Raw genomic sequence first — 22,132 nt, 5'->3', positions numbered from 1 at the left:
ATACCGTCGACCGATCTCCTTGGAACAGATGTTAAGCTAAGGGGCCTGTAGTTCCCTGAATTCCCCGCTGGGTCCTTTAAAAAAAAAAAAATTCCAGTTATATTGGCCATTCTCCAGTTCGGTGGTACCGTGGCTGATCTAAGTGACATGTTGCCTGCTTTTGCTACTTCAGATTTTATCTCTTTAAGAACCCTTGGAAGCATATCATCCGGCCTGGTAATTTATTAACTTTCAATGAGTTTAATACTGTAATCTGTTTTAAAGAGTTTATCCTCCACCCAGTGGGTTTTCGATCTTAGCGGTTTTGTCTATTTAGTGTTTCTTTTACTGGATTTTTTTTTAACAGCCCTCCCATCATTTTTCAGGGTTCAGGCTAGAGACCCCATCTCTTTGGAGGTGGACCACCTTTGGACTTCCAGATATTTTGGCCTACAACTTGCTTCAGCTGTAGCTCGCATGGCTAAAAAGGAAAGGTCGCTTTGGGTTGAGCTTTGCCTTTCTACCAAGGAACTGGAACCCAGGAGAGGGGATTGGAATTGGGAATAATGGGAGTTGTAGCCTGTAGTAAGCCAGTTTGGGGGAAATGGAAATGGATCTTGCCAACACTGGAATGGAGGTGTTTTAGGGACTTTGACTGCAGCCCAAATATACTTACCCTGTTGAATTGCCAACTGTTGGGCTGCAAATGTCAGTCATGAAATAGTAGAGTTGGAAGGGGCCATGAAGGCCATCGGGTCCAACCCCCTGCTGTTGCAGGACACCGATTCACACCATCCCACTCAGGTGGCTGTCCAGGTACTCCTTGAACGTCTCCAGTGTGGGAGCGCCCAACACCTCTCCAGGCAGCCGGTTCCACATATTGCTCTGACAAAGGAAATGCTTTCCATTCCTATGTGGTATCTGGAACATTTGCTTTGTAGGATCCTTAAGAAAGGCCAGAAGAGAAAGGCACGGAATAAATCCTATAATCAGCGGAACTGCCCTGGCTGGGGGATGCTGGCAGTTGTGCCAAGTCAGAGAATGGGCAACCTTCGGGCTGTAGGGGCAAAACTGCTTCACAAAAGCTTGGGAGCTTAAGGTCTCCGTCCACTGTAATGCGATTGTGTGAGCAGAACATGCTCTTCCACAGAATTCTCAATTTCGTAGAATTTCCAGAGGCAGGTTCCCACAGGCCGAGAACGCAAGAGCTGTGCTGGATCAGGCCAAGCGGCTCCCCGTCTACTCACCCAGTGGCCAACCAAAGGCAACCCACAAGCAACATGGTGCGGGGGGGGGGGGGCTCCGCACCCATGTTTTCCAGCAACGGGTTCAGGTGAGCATCTTACCATCAGGGGTAGCTATTCCTGGCCTGCTCCTCCAGGAATTTGCCTACTTGCCTTTTAAAACCCTCCCAAGGTTTTGCTGATTGCCTGAAATCTTGGCCACGTTCACTCACACTTGAAGATCCTAATGGGACACAGAAAACTCTCTCATCCGAGTCACACGTTGAGACCCTGCCAGTTTCTCGCTCACCACCCCATGGACCTCCAAGCCCTTCTCCCTCCACTGGGAAGGCTTGTTCCAGGAGTCAAAAGCTTTCCTCCTCGCAGCTCTAGGCTTGGTCAAGTTACTGGCACCCTTCCCTCTTTACAAAATACAAGGAATGACCAAAGCCAAAGCACTTGACCTTGCGAAGAGCACTTCTCACAAGGCCTACGGGTTTCCAGCAGTTGTTTCCACTGCCTCCTTTCCACCACACGTCTCGGGGAATTAGGCTTCCCTCTCCAGAACAGGCCCCAAAGACTGGAAGATGTGAATGAAAGAGCCCACAAGCAACACAATGAGAACGAGAGATGGTTTGGCATTTGTGCCCAAATTGCTGGGTTTTTTACACAAAACTTTATTTAAAAACCAAAATATTCATATATCCTATGATATTGGTATGTACAGCTCCACTGCGTCACAGCAACACAGAGATCTTCCCAAACACAGAGACAGGCATGCGTGCGCAGACACGGAGTGCCCGCCGGTAGCAGTTATAAATAGGCGTTCAGATGTAGAGCCATGTAAGTTAAATGCTGGAGAGACTGGCGGGCCCATCTTCTCATAAATAGAGAATGCAGGAGAATTCCACCCCCAGCAGCAATCACTGGATTCCGTCCTGGCAGGATACGGTGCCCATTATCCCCATGGGGAGGGCACCTTAGCAGTCACTTGGGAGTAACGTATCAAGAGGCACTCGGTGTTCCTGCCCAGGAGAAAATCACTATCATAAATAAGAAATTCACAGTTTAGAATGGTCATTTCCTGTACAATGAAATGTTTGTTGTAGTCCATCCAAAACAGCTGTCCTTGAGCAGCTTGAACTTCTGTTTGCCACTGGCATATTTGGGGGAAGGGAGGTGTGTCCCAAATGCCTTGTTTTTCATATTTCCACTTACTGTCCCAATTCCAATATGGAGGCCACCGGCAAAAATAAAGCTGCATGCATGGATTTCCCCCAAAATCTGGGAACATTTCAAGGGTTCTGTGACTCGGTTTCTGAATCTAGGCTTTGGAAGAAGCAGACTGAATTCAGTCTGATCTTGGTTCTTGTTGGAGTACGTTTTTAAAGATGCGAGAGTCATTTCCAGCCTGCCAGCTTTACAGTGCTTATGGGGCGCTCCTAGGCATGTTTTGCTCAGAAAAAGCAGTTTGGCTCTCTGCTGTGACACGTTGGAAGAAATTGGCATTTCTGTCTGCACATGCAAGGTTTTGTGTCCTTAATGAGCACAGTCCAGGCAAAGACTCCTATACCTCTGGACTTCAATGGGAGTGAACCAAGCAAGTTTTCATCGCAGCAAGAATAGTGGCGTCATGCCCACTAGCCTGGCCCATCTAGAGTACCAGCAAACAAACACGGCAGCAAGTCTAATGCACGGATCCTGTGCAAATCCACAGCTTTGGGATCGGGGAAAAACCCTGTACAAAAACGAACACTTTGGCAGGGAATGTGAGCAGCCCCGAGGCCTCTGTTTTGCCCCAGTACACTGGTTTTTCCAGATCTCACTGCCGTTGTATGGGCTTAAGGTTAAATATTTTGGTGGCTTGGCCTCTGTCTTTGAGAAGTGACCAGCCGCTGCAGGGCAGTCATTGCATCCACCAAGAGCCAATCTCTGTTGAAGCCCGTAAGGCACTGCACTCAGGTAAACATGCGCAGGGTTGAGTTTTAAAAGCCTGTGTTGTTCGGTGCACGGCCACTATCCTGCGGGCTTCCTGTCCACTGCTTGGTGGAGGACACCGCGGACTACGTAAACAATGGCACTGACGGTACATCCCAGCTTTAAACTGCTTTACCCATCATCTCCCTGGCCAGGAACACTTCTCTAACGCCATGGAAGACTCTGGAAAAGGTAGTCTGCGAGGGAGAGAGGAAATGGAGGGCTGCAAACAGAATTCTTTTACCCTTCACCAAACTACAATTCCTGATGGGGAAGTCAAGGCAGATCCTGTGGCAGAAACTGGGGAAGCTAAAGGGTACTCTGCTGGTCCTCTCCGAGAAAATTTTGAGACACGCTTCTTCTGTGAAACTCTGTGTGGCAGCCCAGCAAAGAGTGGTCTCCTTGGGTCCAGATTTTCCCAGAGAAAGCATGCCTCCAGCCGCCATAGTTGTCTGCGCACGTTGGCCTTTCATGCTTGGAGCGCTGCAGGAGCATGTGTTTTAAATATGGAAAGCGCCGGACAATAGAATAACACTGGGCTCTGCCTCTCCTGCCGTTGCACGAAGGGCTGCCCTCTTGCAGGAGGAGAAGAGGGCACTGCGCAGGGCTACTGCTTCGGGTGGACTGGGAATGGCGAGACGACAGCTTTCAAGGGCCGGGGGGCCTAGCTCCATGGGCCCACCACCCTCCATGGGAGGCTGGCAACTGGTGGCCCCGCAGAGAGAGAGAAATATATTTCCCCTGCAGCTGCCACGGTCCACACTCTTGGCTATGCAAGCTGGGGCTTGCCTGCCAAACCTCCGGGGAAGCCGCCGTTGGCCCAGCCCTTCACACAAGCTGCTACGAAGGGCAAACCGGCACACAGAGGGCAGGTGTCCCTCCATGCCCAAGGGGGACCGAGGCTCCCCAGCAGAACAAAGGGCACTCGACCTCGCCAAGATGTTGGCTCCACATCCTGGGGCAGGTGGCGAGTCTTGCGCAAACACCTTCAGGGATGTCTTGGCCATGCGACGGAACCCAAACGCACCTCCTGGCAGACAGGCCGTGAGTCTGCGCATGGGACAAAAGCAGGACTTTGTCAGTCCATGGTTTGTCCTTGAAGCACAAAGACAAAAGACATGCGCTCGCGCGCACGCATGGGAATGCCGAGCTTTTCCAACGGAAGACCTGCTGGGGCTGTACCTCTTCCCCACAGGGATGCAATGTAAGTTTCTAGGGGAGAACCAATAATATGGGTGGCTGACATGGCCTTCCAGATGTTTTTGCCTACGATGCCCATAATCCCCCACACTGGATCTGCCAGCCAGGCCTGAGGGGAGTGGAAGGCCAGAACATCTGGAAGGTCACAAGCTGCCCACCCCAAGTCCTACAGCAGGGGTGGGCAAATTTGGGGGGACGGGGGCCATCCTCACTTCCCCACAGATTACCTGCTCTTGGCCACACCAACACCCACGGGGGCAAAAAATGGGGGGAGGCATTAAAAATAAATAAAAACAAAAGCCATCCTTGGCTGTTTTAGAAATGCAAAGGGGTTGAAATTAGATCTCCCACAGACTAATCTTCACCCTGGCAGCCCTCGGTTGCCGCCACAAACACCATCGGGTTTGCTCACCAAAAGGAAAAGAAATTAAAAGAATTGGGCTGGTCCCCTTGAATTTTGGGGGTGCTCCACATTTTTCAAGCCTCCCTTGTACTTCTCTGGCTAGGAGGCTCTCATTCCAGGTGGCAACATCTCCTTTTTAAAAATGTGCCTTCACTCCGTTTGCAGATGCAAAGCTTTGATCTGAGGTTACTCTGCCGAGAATCAGAGGATCAGTTTTCTGTGCCACCTGATGCGACCTCTGCCTTCAGGTGTGTGTGTGTGGCAGCAAGGTGTCCAAAAATGCACGCTGGCATTTGAGTGGATTAATCTCCCACCAGAAAAGTCCTTGGGGTAAGAGAGGGGACAATGATGCCGAAGCTTCTGCACTTCCGGCGGCGACCCAAGATCTGCTCTTTCAAGATCTCACACACGCCTGCTGAAACGACACACCTACACACAGTGTTGTAGCTTTGGGACCAGCCCTCGCTGCGAGACTGCCCCCCAAAGAGCAAAATGGGGGCACCTCTGCCCAGCAGCTTCTGCACACACACTGCAGTGGACATTCTGTGGCTTCGCGTGAAGGCTGGAGGCAGAATCCGGAAGGCCCCGCCACACGCCCCACACGGACGCCCAGTTCGCTTTCGCGCCAGCGTTTCTCCTCTCAGCAAGGACCCGCCCACCACTGTCCGGCCTTTCCAGCGCCCTCCAAAATCCCCACCCCGGGGGACAAATAAAATGCGAGGAGGACAGCTTTCCATGGCCCACTCCCCAGACCCCTCCCCTCCCCTCCCCACAGGGTTTCTCCTCCCTCCCTCCCACCTTCCTGGAAGAGAGGACTTTGGGAGCGTCCCCACAACGGCCAGCACCCCGCATCTCCCCTTGGCTTTTCTCTTCAGCCAGGGGAGGGCGAGCTAAAGGACGTTGAGCTTTCTGGAGCATGTTAAGTTGCTGTGCACCAAGTCCCACATGACGAGCAGCTCCGGTGGAAGAAGCTTGTGAACGACCAGCATGTTCTGGAAGAAGCAGGGCTCCTTGTTCATCTTGCTGTTCTTGTTTTTCACAATGCCAAAGGTCCTGAAGCCGGCGTGGGCCACCGGGGTCACCCTCAGGGCCTCCAGACACATGCCCAAGAACACGTCGTCGATGGGGTACAACTCCAGGCTCTCCGACACTCTGTGCAGCTTCCTGGCCAGCTGCCCGTCCATCACGAAGCCGCCGCCGCCTGCGTAGGGCGGGTAGGTGCTCTTGCTGTACAGGGCGCTGGGGATGTAGTACTTGTTCTCCTTCTTGCGGATGGGCCTGGCCTTGAGGAGCACGTCGCCCACGAACAGGTTGTCCCCTTTCTGGTCTGCCAGGAACTCCACGATGTTGCTGGGACTCACGAAGACGTCGTCGTCGCCCTTGAAGACATACCGGACGTTGTCACAGTAGATGCTGAACCACTTCAGGAAATGCACCTCCTTGAGCGTGAGGTTGAAAAAGCTGTCCAAGAAGTCCCACTGCAAGATGTCCCGGTAGATGTGGTTCTCGTATTCCAGAAGTTTCTGGTAATTCGCCCTCTCCTCTTCCTTGGACGCCACACCCAGGAGGAACAGGACCCGGATCTTCTTTCCACCCAGCTCTTTCTCCTGGCCCCACGTCCTGCGTATGGCTTCCCGGCGATCGTGCTGCGTGATGATGGACTTCACCACAATCAGCAGGTAGGTCTCGCCGCTGCACTTCTCCGGGTGGTTGATGAGCATCGGGAAGTACCTGCAATGCCGGTACAGCAGGAACTGGCGGAAGTTGGGCTCCAGGCCTTGGAACCAGTCGTCCTTGCTGAAGTTGAGGTTGGCTGTGCAATTGATGGTGACGACATCCCATGAGGTCACCTGCTTCTCCAGGACTTCTGCGTCCTTCAGGGAGGAGTCGTCCTTCTTCCAGAAGTTGTTGGCGCTGGAGATCACGCCATCCCTCTTCTGAGCCTTCACGGGCTCTTGGGAGATGGGCTCTTTCTGAGGCTGGCCCTGAAAGAACTGGGTGGAGGTCATGCGCCTCTGCAGCACCGTCACGGCGACCACCAGGGCAAAGGAGAAGACGACACTTTTGTAGACGGTTTTCTTCCTGTGTGAGGAGGAAAGGAGAACAATGGATCAGAGGTGAGGGCAACCTGAAGCCTCCATGCAACTTAGCCCGGATGGCGCGGTGGGGAAGGAACCACAGGTCCTGACTGCATTCAGCTGCCAGCCAGTGCCAGGGGCTTCCTCACCCCCAGCCTGCTGGTGCTCAAACTTTAAAACTTTGTGCAGCTTTTGAAAGGGTCAAAAACTGGTCAAATCCCCTTTCGTGCATCTGATTTTCTCTTACATGGAGAAAGACAGACACCCACACACCACGGCATTCCTCTGAGTGACGAAGAGAGCGGTGGCACCTTGAAGGCTGATGCATTTATTACGACAAGCCAGCGGGAAGGCAAACTGGCTCACGAGATACTTTAGCCTACAGCTCCCATCAGCCCCAGACAACATGTCCAATGGCCAGGGTTCTGGGGGTTCTAGTCCAAAATACCTCTCATGGAGGGAGATTTCTGATGAAATTGGATGGAAAATCTCTCCTAGGCATCTGCCCCAATCTCTTTGGAAGACAGACTAAAAATGGCTAATTCTATGCAAGAGCCGTTTTTATTTTAATCATACTTTTAAAAATAACAGGTCAAATATGCTTATCAGAACTACAGCTTCCAGAGCATTAAAAGCAATACTACCAAGATTATCCAGAAAAATATCAAAGACAGGCATTTCTGTTTAGACTAGCGATGCTTCCAGATGGGGGGCTCCGAGCCCATGTGGTACACTGGTTAAGAGTACAGTACTGGGACTCAGGCGCTCTGGGGTCCAGTCCCCCCAGCCACTGACTCTCTGCCCAGCCTACCTCACAGGGCTGTTGTGAGGATGAGACTGTGAGAATTATGTAAGGTAGCTTGAGTCCCTTGAAAGGAAAACGGGGAGGTAGAACTATAATAAATAAAGAAAAGGGCTCAGCAATAGAAGGCATCAACTAGTTATTCCATCTTTATTTCCTCGATGGAGGAAGCCATGAGAACCAAGGCTCAATTTGGATGCTAGGAAGCGCTTCCTGACAGTCAGGACCCCGAGGCTGTGGAATGGGCCCCCACAGGGGGTCGTTGAGGCCCCATCGGTGCGGGTGTTCAAGGACAGGCTGGACATCCACATGGTGGGCATGTTGTGAGCGGAGCCGGCTGGAGCCAGGGGTCAGACTAGATGGCCCGGGAGGCCCCTTCTCTCGCTCTGTTTTCTGTGTTTCTATGAGGAAACACGGAAGGGCTGCAAGTGGAAGCTGACTTCCCCTGAGCACACGCCCCAAATTCCATGGAGGAAGGGGGGCAATGCCACAAAATCCCTAGACTGGAAGCACGGCTGGGTTCAGTTCCAGGCATGGCCCACCCGTCGGTTCCTTCGTTTCGCAGGGCCTGCCTAGGAGTTCCGCAGCCCCATCGCTGCCCCCACAGCCGGCTATGAGCTGATGTCGTGCGACACCCCTCGGCCACGCCAGGTTAGACCCGGCTGCCACGCGGCAGCCGTTTCATCTCGCTTTTGCAGAGGATCCCTGCCAGCCATTTCCCACCCCGATTATTGGGGTTGGACCCAAAAGGGGAGCGCCCCACTTGCATAAAATCTCTCTGCCCGAGTTTGGGAGACCCCTCCTTCCCCACACGGGCCACTGCTAGCCCCGTTCAGTGGGGTCTCCCTACTCCCAGTGTAGCATTCTCAGTGGGCTGCACAGGTTAAGGCGGGTCGACTCCATCGCTCATGCCTAAATCTGGATCCAAGCTATTCTGTTTATTCGACAAAGAATTAAACTGAGGTTTTGATTTACTGTTACTCTAAATCGTTTTGGAGAGGTTGGTTGCAGCGGAAAAGCAGAATAAAGCAAGTCTGAGATGCAGTTTAAAAGACCGGCAATGCATCAGCCCTGCTTGCGTTCGTCCAGTTTCCGTCTCCTGCAGACCTGCATCTGAAGGACGAAGTGCCGTGGAGCGTATTTCCCTGGAACGAACTGTGCTCAAACGGCGTTCCAACGTTAGGGTCATGCAGGGTCAAGTCCGAAGGATGCACTACGGAGCAGCAGACAGAAGGTGGGTGTGCGGTGTGGAGGCAAAGAAGAGGCTATTCTCCAACACAACACACTAGTCCTCATGAAGCCAAAGCAGTATTCTATCAAGAAGCAAAACACAACTTAACCTGAGCCAGCACTCCCTCCACACTAGTCCCTGAACCCATGTTTCACTGCCAGAAATCAATCCTGCATTTACACAAATGACATGGAATTGAAATAAGGGGAAGGGTGCCACTGAGCACATGCCAAGCGCATCTTTCCTTCACCACTGCCCCCAAGCAACTAGGGCTGGGGAGATGCCACCACAGAGCACCGTAATGCGCCAATGTACCCACAAAGGCAATTGGAAGAGAACTGAGGAAGCGGGCAGGACCCCTTCCCAGATAAACTGGGGGGCAGGAGGGAGCAGCCTCGCTAGCAAACCTTGCCAGCAACAGGCCCCCCACAGGGCACAACCCAGAAGCGTGCAGAAGGCCACAGAAACATCGCGTATGTGACACTCTCACTGCCGTAGGTGGGCAATCTGCCTTTTGACAATTGGGGGAATGTTGTGCAAGAGCTGATAAGCCACCCAAGGATCAGTGGGAAGGGAAAGGGGGCTGTGAATGTCTTGGAGACCCCACAGCGCTGGACAGGGACCCCAAGCGGGGCGGCGGATTTGGTCTGCGGAGCCAAGGTGTAGAAAGAGCAGCTTTCTCCAAAGTGCCCACAATCCACATTTATTCACTGCAGCCTTTCCGAACAGCAAGTCCTTTCTTCCAGTGCAAGCTCAGCCTTTCAAACCCTCCAGATAAGTTTTAGGGACTTTCAGAAACGGGTCATTTGTTACCACCATGGGGCGGGGGGACAGCAGACCAGCTGTCCTCCCCCCACCATGCACGATTGTTTTGGGAAGCCGCCCCCTTCAATGCGCACATCTAAGCCCGCGCCCGAAGAAGCAGGCCGATCCACAGCACGGTCTTTGGCGGATGCGACGGCCCCCGATGCCTGGGCACCGCTCTTCAAGACGGCTCCCCTTCCCACCCTCTGGGCTGTCCATCGGAGACAGAAGCAGACACCACCGGCTGAAGCAGATTCCATCCGTAAAGCTGAAGCTCTACCCAGGCGGTGTCCAATTTCCGCCTGCTGCCCCCAGCCTCCGACGTTCCCAAATCCCTCACATTCCAGTCACCTGTGCTGCTGCATCACCTCGCGACCGGCAGAAAGGAGGCAGCAGCCGTCCGGTTTCTGTTTGCAGAGTGAGGCCGTCCCTGAATAGAAGGCGGTGTGTTTGCTCACCAACCGTCCAACCTCAAGCTCTCCAGGGACACTTCTCCCCCACCCCAAAAGTAAGAATGAGGCAGATGGGGGGGCACCCTCGGAGCCCCTTTGATGCTCACGGCACTGAATAAACGCACAGTGCAAAAGCCAATTAGAAATGCATTTCTTGGAGGTGGTGGGGAGGGGGGCCCCCTCGGGCAGTCCAGATAGAAATTCTAGCTTTCCTCTCCATGCCGCTGCCTTGCATTCTTCACTTCCCATGGAGTGATTTCTCACCCCAGTTAAATCTGTCAGCCGTTTAAGGTCCCGTGAGACGATTTATTGCTTCGGTTTTATCAGCGCAAGGCCCACGAGCGCAAGCACATTTGGCTACCCTGGGGAGAAATCTTTTCACTTTTCCACACCATTCTCTGTTCTGTCAGCCGGCATCATCTGCACCTCTGCTTTGCCTAGTTTCCAAGATGGGCAACCTCTGGGTGTTTTGGCCTACAACACCCATCATTCCTGGCCAGCACAGCTGATGTTGGGAGATGTGGAGCAAAGAGGCTGGACGGAGAGCTTTGAGCAACCCCCAAAAGAGGTTCCAAACTCTTTTCGCCACTGATTTTGCAAGAAAGGTGACCCTGAATCCTTCCGTCGTCCCTTTTCTGCTTTGCCATGCCATGACTGCTAGGCAGTCCTGCCCAACGGCACAAATGCACAAAAGAAAATAGCTTTCTTTAAATCCTATGCCATTCTCTCAGCAGCAAAAGTCCTGTTTAAAAAGAAAAGCAAAACCACAGGATGCCAGCATCGTCTGAAGAATCTGTGAGCGACTGTGACTGCGGAAGGATGGACCGCCGCCCCATCCGTGTCAGGGGGATGAAAGCCAGAATGTCCCACGTGCTGCAGTCTCACTGTGGGTCTGTGCAGTAGCATCTGAGAACCTTGCCGCTTCCATTCTCGGGCTTTTGCCTAAGGAATCCCTACATGGACTTTGCCCCCTCACCTCCCCCCGCCCTGCAGGACAGAGGTCTCCAGCAAACCAAACTGGCTGCACTCAGGGAAGGTCATTCCATGGTTCCATATGCAGCAGGGATGCTGAGACTTATTTCGGGATGAGGGTCTAATTCAATCTCGAAGAGCCTCTCTGGGGCCGTGGTCCAGTGGTTGCAGGGGCTGAAGTCAAAAGGGGCCCAAAGACAAAGGTAGCGAGCCCAAAACGCCAGTATATTTGAGCTTAAAGCCTTCAGGAGAGGAATTACAGCCTTGTGTGATGATAGCCCACACACAAGCCAGGAGCCACCCGCAAATCAGCAGCCAGGGGGGCACGGGTCATTCTGGGGAAGGGGGCCGGGCCAGCCTAGCTTTGGCACCAGCCTGAATGTCAACACACCCACCATTCAGGAAAAAGGGTGTGGTGGAGACTGAATGCCATGGCAGAAGCTGCGATGATGTTTTGTTGGTCTCCCTTGCGAGAGAAGAAGCCCTGCTGGAGGGAGGGCAGGGCACGCCACAGCCACCAGATCTGAAAGACACAACCCAGGCCCTGGCTTTGCCCATCCTTGAACCCCGAACTGCAGCACCACTGACGGAGGACAGAGCTGGGGAGTGAAAGTGTGGAGCAAGCGTTTCTCCCTCCATCCCCCCCCCCAGAGCTGAGAGGGGCACATGAGGCTGCCTTCCACACCCTACTACTCCAAATCATCTTTTCACAACATCCCTGAGAGGTAGGCTTGGCGGAGCGGTGGTGGCTGGCCTGGGGTCCCCTAGGAAACCACTCGGCTGAGTGGGGAAAGCAGGGCTTTCCTTCTTCCAGGCTGGCATTCCAGCTCCGCCGCCACCTTGTCAGGGACTGAGACGGGGCAGCCGGAGACAAGACCCGAGCAACAGAGGCACCGAGATCAGAGCAAGAGACCTTCGGGCAAGACAGAGTCCAAAGGCAAGTCCTGGCCACCGTTCGGGAGGAAGGAGAGCTTCCCCAGTCTCCCAGCTGGCGCTTACCAGTAGACGGAGCACTCCAGCAGGGCCAGGGACCGACCCTGCCAACGCTACCAGATCCAGACACACACACGGTCTTTTTGCCAATTAGATCTTTCCAAAGGAGCTCCCCTAGAAAATGAGCCCGGGCCCGTTACCAAATTCGCATCCTGCTGGGAGAGGCAGTGGCTACAGCCTGGTCCCTTCTCTGCGCCCTCATTTCTATTCTCTTTGCGGCAATCCAAGAGCCACGATTCGCATGGCTGCCTCAGTGCAAAAGCGCCCCATGCAGCTGCCAGTGAGGGTCCTCCTTTTCTCACACCCGACCTTGTACCTGAATTTCCACATCGATTCACACCCGTTCTATGGGCCGGGTGGAAAAGCACCCAAGCCGGGCCTGTTGCAAAGCACCCATGCTCGTTTCTGCCTCCACAAATACACCCATATGGCCAGTTCGCACAGCCATTTGAGGAGAGAAAGAGCATCGGAGGCAGGCCTGGGGCCATGGGTAAGCACCCTTGGGCACAGGCCGAGGACCCACCGATAGGACCCACACTTCCCAGTATGCTTTAGGGAAAGCGCTGGCTGCTGAATTGCTATTATATGCCTCTGTGGCGACCAGAGACCTGCCTCACGCCATGCATCCTATCAACACTAGAGAGGCTGCCACAGATGGTCTTGCTTGTTTCCAACTTCTGGTGAAGGCTGAAGGATTTCTGCAGCGAGTTTAACTGGGCACCTTTTAAGCAGTGTGAAGGTATCAACGGAGACGCAGAAGTTGATGCAAATTTCAGGAAGCCTTTTCCAACCTGGGACTCTCTAGTGGTGCCAGACTACAAAACCCATTAAGCAGCATGCCAAGCAGAGCCATTGGGCAACCTCCCCCACCTGGGCCCCTCCGGGGGACAGTGATTGGCCGCCCACCAAGCAAGTGAACTCAGACTACCAATTGCGCAGCGGACTGAAAAAGCAGAACCTGCCCAAGGCACCCCAGATGAGGAAGCAACAGTTCACACACCGCTGGGAGACACAGAGGGCACGAGCCCGAGGACCAAGCCATTCTGCCTGAACTGAGCAGGCTTGGCTTGCACTGGTATTGCAATTAGTAATACCAGAGGCCTGTGTTCGTCTCCATATCCAATAGGAATATTCAAATGCCAGTCGGAGCATTTCACACAGTGCCTGAGTGCAGCCACTGAACTGCACCTGGGAGCTCCCAGCGAGGAGGGCTGTGCTGATCGTTCCCGGAACTCATCCTCTTCTGCCCACCCGACTTCTCACGTCGGCCCTCGTGCAGGAAGCGAGCCGAGCTGAGAGCAGGTCCACGAACGAATCCCCTTCCGAGGCTGCAAGGCACTTGTGTGCAGGCAGTTGCTCCCCAGAGAGCTGGGCACAAAGGGATCTTGATGGATTCCCACCCCCAACACTGATCCCGCAGGACCACGCAGCTGCCCGCATCAGAAATAATGTGCGATGTGCATTGGACTGCAGGCGCCTTGCTTCGGCCGGGGAGGGGGGGTGACGGATGGTGCAGCTATGCGCTAAAGCCCTCACCCATGAAGCCGAGTGGGGGAGAGCGCCAGCTGAGCAAGGCGGCCGATGGAGAGCCAGGAAACAGAGGCAGCTACAGCGCCAACGCCCCCCTAGGGACATGCTAAGGACTACCAAGGTGCATCCTGTGGGGCGGAGGAGGTGGGGAAAGGGTTCCCAGGCAGAGCAGAAGGCGCTTAAGGCCCCTCTTCCAAAGCTGGTATCGGCCCCCAATGCTGCAACAGGGAGGGTCCCCAAAGGAAGTTCCTTCAGAAGTGACCACAGCAGGGAAGGCGAGGGGGTCCCGTCTCCATTACACCTGCCCTGACCCTGCTACCTCCCCAGCTGATGCAATTCGGATTGTTAAACTCTTGCAGGTTGGATTTAGATGTGTCACGTCCTCCTTTGGCCCTTGAAGCAAACTCAGAAGCTATGTACCTGCTACTCCCATTTCAGCTGAAAAGGGGCTAACCAGCACACTGCTGGATCCGGGCTGAAGCGGGATCAGCCGCAGGGGTGGAGGCGGGCATTAGGCATGCCGAGGGTGAACTTCCACTGTGCTCAATGGGACTTACTCCCGAGGAAGCGTGCTTAGCACTGTGGGGTTGCAAATTGCTCCATTTCGAGCAGAAATGTGCATTCAAAACCCTGTCGAGATTCATTGCGATTGTTCCTCACAGCCTATGAAACTCTACCAAGTTGCGTATTTTGGGGTGAGCTGCTTATCCCACCCTGTCCCTTTTCTGTCCTGGCCACTGAAGACTGGCAAGCCAAACACACCCAGTGGCCTTCTGAAAACACAGAGCCCGCATCGCAGAGCGGCCCCCATTCCTGACTTCTCCCTGACTTGACACACCTTGACAACATATTTTGAATTTCCACCAAGGCTGCCGGAGGAAAAGCAAGGATAATAGCTAGCTGCAGCTTTGCTGAGAGGAGAGTTAGATCAGGGCTGTGAGGCCACAGGTTATACAAGAGGTCACAAGGATAAGAGAGATTCCAATGAGCGAGGGGTAAAATGCCTCATTTAGCATCCTGTCCCACTGCTGCAGAGTTTGCAAGGAAAACCAGAAGGATGGGAGGCAGCCATCACCAAGGGAAGGATCTCAAGGACGGGCAAGAAAAACTATCAGCCCAACAAACTTCGTTACAAGTCAGAGCAACAAATCAGCGGGATGGATCCAGGATCAGCCTTCCTTGGGGGAAAGGAAAGGGCTCTGGTGCCAGGTCTCTCCGCCTGATTTGTGGGACCCTCCCCTCGCACTCTCGGGCCAAGACCCCTCCATTCCCAACCCTATGCACTGCTTTTCTGGGGAGCTGGAGGTGGCTCCCTGGGAAGGGAGGGGTGCGGAAGCCCACCTCCCCTCTCGCAGCTGATCCAGCTAAATTCTGGATCCAACCCATTGCCCTGGATTGCAAGACACGGGAGGAGCTGCTTCACCCACAGTGAGGAGCGGCAACATGTGTTGGGTGCTTGCAGGGGACGTGTTGAACCGCAACTCCCATGAAAGGGCTGGAGTGTCCAGCCAAGGCCTCCCTTTCCTCTTGGACACAGTGCAGTTGCTCCAGCCCCGTGGTCATCTTAGCTGTCCTCTCCTGCACTTTTTTCCAACTCTCCAAACTCTGGTTTTTCGGTGTGATGCCCGAAGGATACGGTGCAGTTCTGAGCCATTCCGAATCTGCCGGGGGCTAGGGGAACGTCTTCCCCAAGGAAAGAGACTCGGCAAACTCGAGACAAGAGCGCAGAGACCTGTCTTCGACTCTTAGCCGGGGGTCAAGGTGTGAGGGGAGAGCCGATGTGGACAGAGCCAGGCTGTGCAGCACGGAAAAAGAGAGCCTGCCCTCCCCAGGGTTTCCATTAAGGACGGTGCGGTGCAGCCTTTCCCCTTACGCCCACTTCCAGCCACTCGCTCGGTTTCTCTTTCCTGCCACCACCTCCAACGGAAAGAAAGCAAGCTACCCCAACCCCAGGCTCTCCTGCTCTCAGAGCCCGACGGAGCCGCAAGAAAGCTTTTGCTCCAGAAGGACGGTGGAGGTTCAGAGGTTGCAGGTTCGAAGCCCTAAAACCTGCACTAGCAGGAAAGATGGCCGGCCAACCGCAGGCTTCCCAGTCCCCCCCGAGTTTCGCTGCCAGCCTCACAGAGGCTGGGCTGGGGCAGCGGAGAGCACATGGGCTTGTGACTGCGAGAACGGGCGCTGCAAGGGGTCCCTGTGGCAACACAGAGCAAGCGCTTCAGGTCAAGTGACGCCCCGGTGCTTTTACAAGAGGCCTGTTCCTCAGAAGGGGAAAGGGGGCTTGTGGAGCTTCCATATGAAGTTTTTCCTAATTCCTAGGAAAGAGGACTCCTGGGAACTCTTCAGCTGGTGGTAAATGCTGTTTGGAGATGTGTTGGGTATTATCGTGTTGTCTGGACCCGGCCATGGTAACAAACCATGGTTTGATAATCAAAAACTCCCCATGGAAAGAATCCATGATTTGTTGTTGGGGTGTGAACTGTGGGTTCTCCATGGTTAACAAACTAGGTTCAAACAACACACTAACACGTTTCAAGGACGATACACATTTCAAGAACAAGCCACGTTTCAACGCATACTCAACCCCTGACTGTGGATCACCCTGCTGTCTGGACCCAGTGTTGTCCACACCAGTATCAGCAGACCTGTTCTGTCATGGCACAGAGCAATCTGCGGGATCCTAGGCCCTCTGGGATGCCTTCCTGAAGCCCAAGACTGCAGCCTCCCATCTCCCTGGGGGTGTCAAAATAGCCACGATTTTCTGCACCTGGTGTGAAAAACACATATTTGCTCGTGCAAATAACTGTGCTGCAGGAGCTGCAGGACAACAGCTAAGACCTCAGGAAGAAAAGGGCAGCGGCACAGTTGCGCCTACAGCCCTGGCGCCAGGATGCACAGGCCCTGCTTCAGTCCTGCACCGCAATGCTGAGACACCTGCTTAAAAGGTACCCGTGCGAAGAAGACGCAGGCTCCAGATATCAGACAAAGCCTAAATGAAAGGGGCACCTTCAAAAGATGCTGGAGACGATCAGGAACATTTACCCCAATCCATACGGCTCTCTGGGAGGCCTACCCAGGAGGAGTTGCCTGTCCTGTGGCCCCAGGTTGATCAAGGCTTCATATGGTCCCAAGAAGACCTTCCTGGTGGCCTGGGAGAGGAACAGAAAGCCAGTGCAGCTCCCTCCCTTTGGGCAGAATATCTACATAACCCATCGCTCACGTCATCCTGTCCCATCCTGTTCTGCCCCAGGTCCCGCTTCTGGGCCAACGTCAGCGGAAGCTCCGCAAGCAGCGGGTGACAAGAATGCAGCAGGAGGTCACCGGTGCATGAATCACGGGGCCCGGCCACCCCAGGCTGGGAAAATGTGCCACCGGCGTGCCAGTCACGGGAGAACAGGCGCTTCATGGCCCGGAGCTTCCACCGCAGTGACTGATCTGGGCGCCTCTCCGAGGCACATCCCTGCTCTTCCAGGAAGAACGCAACCCCGGCCGGAGCCAGTAAGCTCCCTGAATCCCGGAGCGGAGAAGCACCCATCCACGTCTGATCTATCCAGCCAGCCCTCCTGGAGACACTGGTGAGGGAGAGGAACAGCCCCTCCCGGCTAAAATCTCCTGACCTCAATGCGCTGGTGACACACCACCCAGTTGCCGCTCCCAGCAGCTTGGTATAGGCTGTGGGTAGCTTTGAAGGCAGGCGCATGCCCTGTGGCCGCCAGTTTTGGGGAGCCTTGTGCCCGCGGCCCTCCGCAGCACAAGCCGGGGCAGCCAGACTGCAGCTCCCTGCCGCCCAACCCTCGGGGAGGAGCAATCGCCCTGCAAGGGGCCACCAGCTCCCAGGAGGTCCAAGCTCATGGAGAAAGATCGCGCTAGAACCAAGTCGCGTTCCCCACGCCATCCCACGTCCCTCTCCCACAGAAGGGATTTGATCCAGGCGATTCTACCCCGAAACCAGGCCTGAAGCTGGACTGAAACGGAGCGGGACATGCCATTCCCTTCCAGAGTGTCCAGAAGTGTCCTAACGCGGCCTCTTTCAGTGCTTTGCTGATGTGGGGGGGGCAGCTGCTGGGTCCGGGGATGTTTCTCTAAGGGGCGGCTACACGGCCTCCTCTTTCAAGGCATGTTGGCCTCCCTCCTCCAGCGCATGCTTGGGGCGCTCCGAAGGCTCTCAGCAAAGGCCCTCGCCAAAGGCTCCCGGACGGGACACCGCAAGCCGTTCGGGACGCTGCACCTGCCCAGAGACGCTGCAGAGGTGGCGATGGCACCAAACAGAGACTCTCCCACAAGGAAAGGGGGCAGCTGCTGGGATGGCTCAGGCTTCGAGGGAAGGCACACCATGAGTGGCGTGCAGAATTAGGAGAGAGTGGGGTGGGAGGCGTTTTCCTCCCTGTCTCCTAAGGGCAGGACACGGGGGCATTCCATGGAGCTGACTGGTGGGAGAGGATTTAGCCAGGATGCAAGGAGCCCTTGCACGAAGCGCAGTGTGAGTCAGGGAGTGGACTTTCGGAGGATGCTACGATAGACCCCAATCTGGATCGGGCAGATTTGTGCCGCTGCCCGCAGGTCCGTCTGGAGGAACCCTGTGAGCAGCTGGAAGATCACTTGCCAACAGGACACCGGACGAGATGGCCCCTGGGCCAGATACAGCAAGGTGCTCCTCCCCCCATCTTCTTATAGGTGGGCCCGCAGTTCCCAGAAGTCACTTCCAATGGCCATGATGTTGCCATGTGTCCTCAGGTTGGCCCAAGTTATGGCGGCCTAAGAATAAATCCTCTCTGGAATATCGTGTCCCAGGCAGCCCTGCTCAGCTCTTGCCAGCTCAAGGTAGGGCTTCCTTCATGGGGCTGAGCCGTCCCCTATGGCTGATCTTCTAGTTCTTCTGCCTTTCCTGGGCACGGATTGTCTTCTCCAGGGAGTCTGGCCTTCCCACAAGGTGCCCAGAGTACAACAGCCTCCATTTAGTCATTTTGGCTTCCAGGGAAAGTCCAGGCTCAATTAGCTCCAGGACCCCCTTGCCTGTCCTTCTTTCAGTCTCTCCTCCAGCACTGTGTCTCAAAAGCACACCCAAGCCTGTCACCGACCGCCGTGCTGGCTGGGAGCTGGGGAAGTCGCAGCCCCAATACATCTCGAGGCAGCTCGGCTGGGGAAGGCCATGCCGAGACAAACCCAGAAACTCTTTCATGGGGCATTTGCCAAATAAAGGATCCGGGCATAACACATCAGCCTTAAGGCCAGCAAAGTTGGTGCCGGTGGAGTTGGTATTGCCGAGCGCAGCTCAGAAGGTTAAGTGCTTTCCATCGCTTTCCCCCAGGAATCTCTGCTACATTAGCATGCCCTTCTAGCCCAAGAGCCTGAGAGGAGAGCCATCTTTATATAGGCACCAAATAAGTTTGTGGCTAACGGTTATCTGGCCCAGAGATTACACAACACCAGCCCTCAATATCTCTTTTGCCAGGTGTGGCAAATTCCCACAGCATTGCTCACAGTTAGAGACATGCAGCCACCATCAAACACGCCTGGAGGCAACACACTTTGAACTAAAGCACCCCCCCAACACACACACCTGCGGGACACTGTTATGCAGTGAAGAAAACAGGCTCTGTACATGACCGGTTATGCATTTTATAACGCAGCACCCCTTCGATCCATAAAAACCGCAGAGTTTCACTTCCCTTTCAGTGTTTATGCCAATCCTATCCCAATGGTCATTAAGAACAGTGCATTTGACTTTTTTAAAAAAGTTGTCAGCTGGTTAGTTGTATGATCCTGTACAATCAAAATGGTCACTATCGTTTTTACCGCTGATCTAAAGAATTTGGAAGGACGACCTATTTCTTGTAAACAGAACCCAGATAAAAAGGTGCTCTTGCTTTGCAGAGGTGGGGCTTGATCTTCGTTAACGGAATCTTCTCATGATCAGCAGCAGAAAGTTTTCCCAGCAATAATGGTTTTCCTATAGAAATGATGGTGATGATATTTACACCCCACCTTATTCCCAGAAATCAGGGCTCTAGGCAGCCAGTTTGCTTGGATACGGCAAACATGAAAAACAAAAATAAAAAACCCGCAAGTCAGAAGTGCTTTTCGTTCCATTCTGGAAATTAATTCTACTAAGTGGCTCATTGGGTTAGAAATAAGTAAGAAATAAAGGGAACTTCAGAAGAAATGGTGAAATGGAAAGTTCAGCTTCGTGTCAGGAAGATAAAGATTTCCATCGCACACGGACTTGCAAGGCAGAATCTCCAAAGCTTGTGTGCTCATTCATGGAGTGGCAGACGGGCTGTTTCCTGACTCTTTTAGAGCCCAGACAAGAAGGGATCTTGCAACGTTCAGCGTAATATCTATCACAGAACAAGAAGCTGTGAGAAGCGACTCTCTTGGGGCCTTGTTATGGGTCAGGCGCTGCGATGAGCCTAAATGCATCTTTAAGCCTCTAAGGCTGGACTTTCGTGGGAATGCTGACGAGAACAAACGGGTTCCTGATTTGTTCCACTAATGGCGGTGTTGCATCACCCAGACACTGCAACGCACAACCCATTTCCAAGGTTCTTGTGCTCGGATAGCAGCAAAGCAAAAGTTTACGTTTTTAAAAAACTGATGAAGGAGAAAAGGAAGTGAGCCAATGCTGCCAACTTTTTGTCACTTTATGGCCTGAATCACATTTAGAAGGCAGCCAAGCACCCGTGCATTTTTGGAAAGCCTTTACAGAAGAACTCTCACAAACCCACAGCATCCGGTTCAAGTACTGAGTGTCCAAAGTCTTAGAGGGAGGGGGGCGTGCAATTCACCAACAGCCCACAGCAGGAGTCGGTAGATTGCAGGTGGGCCTCAGGGTCTGATGAGGTTCTTGCAAACAAAGCAACACAGAAAAGCACACATCAGTGGTGTTTTTGTGTTAACAGGTTCAGGGTGTGCTCTTTTCGTCGGTAAATGAGACCAGCAAGAGCCTAGTCTTAAGCCGAGCCCAAGACGGCTCTCTGTACAATCCCTGCTCTAAGCAACAAACGGTACCATATTTCTACCCAATTCTTCCAAGGTGTTGGGCATGGATCCCCCCAATGACTATCCTCACAACAACCCTGCGAGGTAGGTTAGGTCGAGAGGTTCAAGCCATTGGACTACACAGCTGTGCAAGGATTTGAACCCAAGCCAGGTTACTTACGAGCGATTCCTACTGATTATTACAGGACGGGCTTGGTCTTTCCTGGAACATCACATCAGCTCATTTATTTCGGAATACAGCCTCCCTACGACAAAACTCCGAGCAAGCAAATTCAGGGTTGCAATCCAAAGACTTGAGAGCCACGTTTAAAAAGGAGCATCAGAGCAATTTTGCTCTGCTGGCTCTTTCGCCATGCAACCCCTTAAAGAAACAATCTAACTACATCAAAAGCCACAAGCACACCAAGAAGAAGAAAAAACCCCCCAAACACCCATTACGACAGCTCTGCGTCGGCCACAAAAGTTGGAAACGTCCTTCTGCACCCTGAAAGAAACGCCCGGTTACTGGTTTTAGCGCAGGATCTCGGAGGATGAGCGGAGTTTTCCCGAGAAGTTTCTTCCAAAAGAAGACGCGGCGGCCGCCGGAGCTTCCGGAGGGGCAGGGTTGCGACTCCCATCATCCGCGGCCGCTCTGCTCCAAGAAAGGGGCTAAAGGCGCCGCGCCGGGAGCAGGAGTTGGCGTCCTCTCCGTCCCCATCCCAGCTGCAGGCGGCGCGGGGACCCGCGCTCAGACCGGGACCGGGACCGGACCGGGACGCGCCCGCGCCACGCGCCACGCGCCACTTACCACTGGAACATGCTGGGCGCGCGCCGGCGCCGCTGCGGCGGGAAGGGCGCGCGTTGCGTTGCGCTGCGCTGGGCTGCGCTGGGCGGCGGGGCCGCTGCCTGCCTGCTGCCTGCCCGCCCGCCTGCGCTCTCCGCCGCCGCCGCTCCTCCCGCGCCCACCGGGCGTCCCCCGCCCGAGGTGGAGCCAGGCGAGCAGCCCGGGAGACGCGCAGGTATTTAACCCTTCCGGCGCGCCTGCGGCTCCCGCCTGGCGGGGCCGCGTCCGAAGTCCCACCCTCGGGCCGGGCCGGGGCGGGGCGGGGGCGAGCGGAGCCGCGGCCTCGCTGCGCGCAGCCCCCCACCTGCAGCCCCGGGCCTCGGCCGTCCCCGCCCAGCAGCGCCGGGGAGTCCGCGCAGCCGCGGGCGCGCCTGACCTGCTGGCGGTGCCGGGGCGCGTCCTCCGCGCTCGCACTCCCCGCCGCGCCGGCAGAGCCGCTTCTCTCCCCCGCCCCCCCCCCGCGTAACGGTCGCTCGGAGGCGCTAGCGCAGAACATTTCCAGGCGCTCCTATTTCTCCGCGTTTTAAAAACAGCGTGATTTGGGAGCTTGGAAAGCCGCCGGCGGAAACTCGTCGCAGAAACGGCTTTTGCCTCGCGCCACCAAATCCTGCCTCGCCGGAATGGCGCAGATCCTTTGCACGATTCGCACGCGGGGCGGCACGGCACGGC

At 54.7% G+C, this 22,132-nt stretch overlaps 1 protein-coding gene across 1 annotated transcript; it reads right to left on the bottom strand.

The window, feature by feature from the left end:
- Nucleotides 1-5,598: 5,598 nt before the first annotated feature.
- Nucleotides 5,599-21,479, bottom strand: B3GNT7 (UDP-GlcNAc:betaGal beta-1,3-N-acetylglucosaminyltransferase 7). The gene is made up of 2 exons (XM_044456239.1): nucleotides 21,428-21,479; nucleotides 5,599-6,864 (listed from the first exon to the last, which is right to left on the bottom strand). The coding sequence occupies exons 1-2, from the start codon at nucleotides 21,436-21,438 to the stop codon at nucleotides 5,673-5,675; spliced, it is 1,203 nt and encodes a 400-aa protein (XP_044312174.1). The 5' UTR covers nucleotides 21,439-21,479; the 3' UTR covers nucleotides 5,599-5,672.
- Between the last annotated feature and the right edge of the window lie 653 nt (nucleotides 21,480-22,132).

This window comes from Varanus komodoensis, unplaced genomic scaffold, assembly GCF_004798865.1.
Source record: "Varanus komodoensis strain SLA01 unplaced genomic scaffold, ASM479886v1 scaffold82, whole genome shotgun sequence".
NCBI lineage: Eukaryota > Metazoa > Chordata > Lepidosauria > Squamata > Varanidae > Varanus > Varanus komodoensis.
The sequence above is the reverse complement of the archived record's forward strand: the minus strand, read 5'-3'. Positions and strand labels throughout refer to the sequence as shown.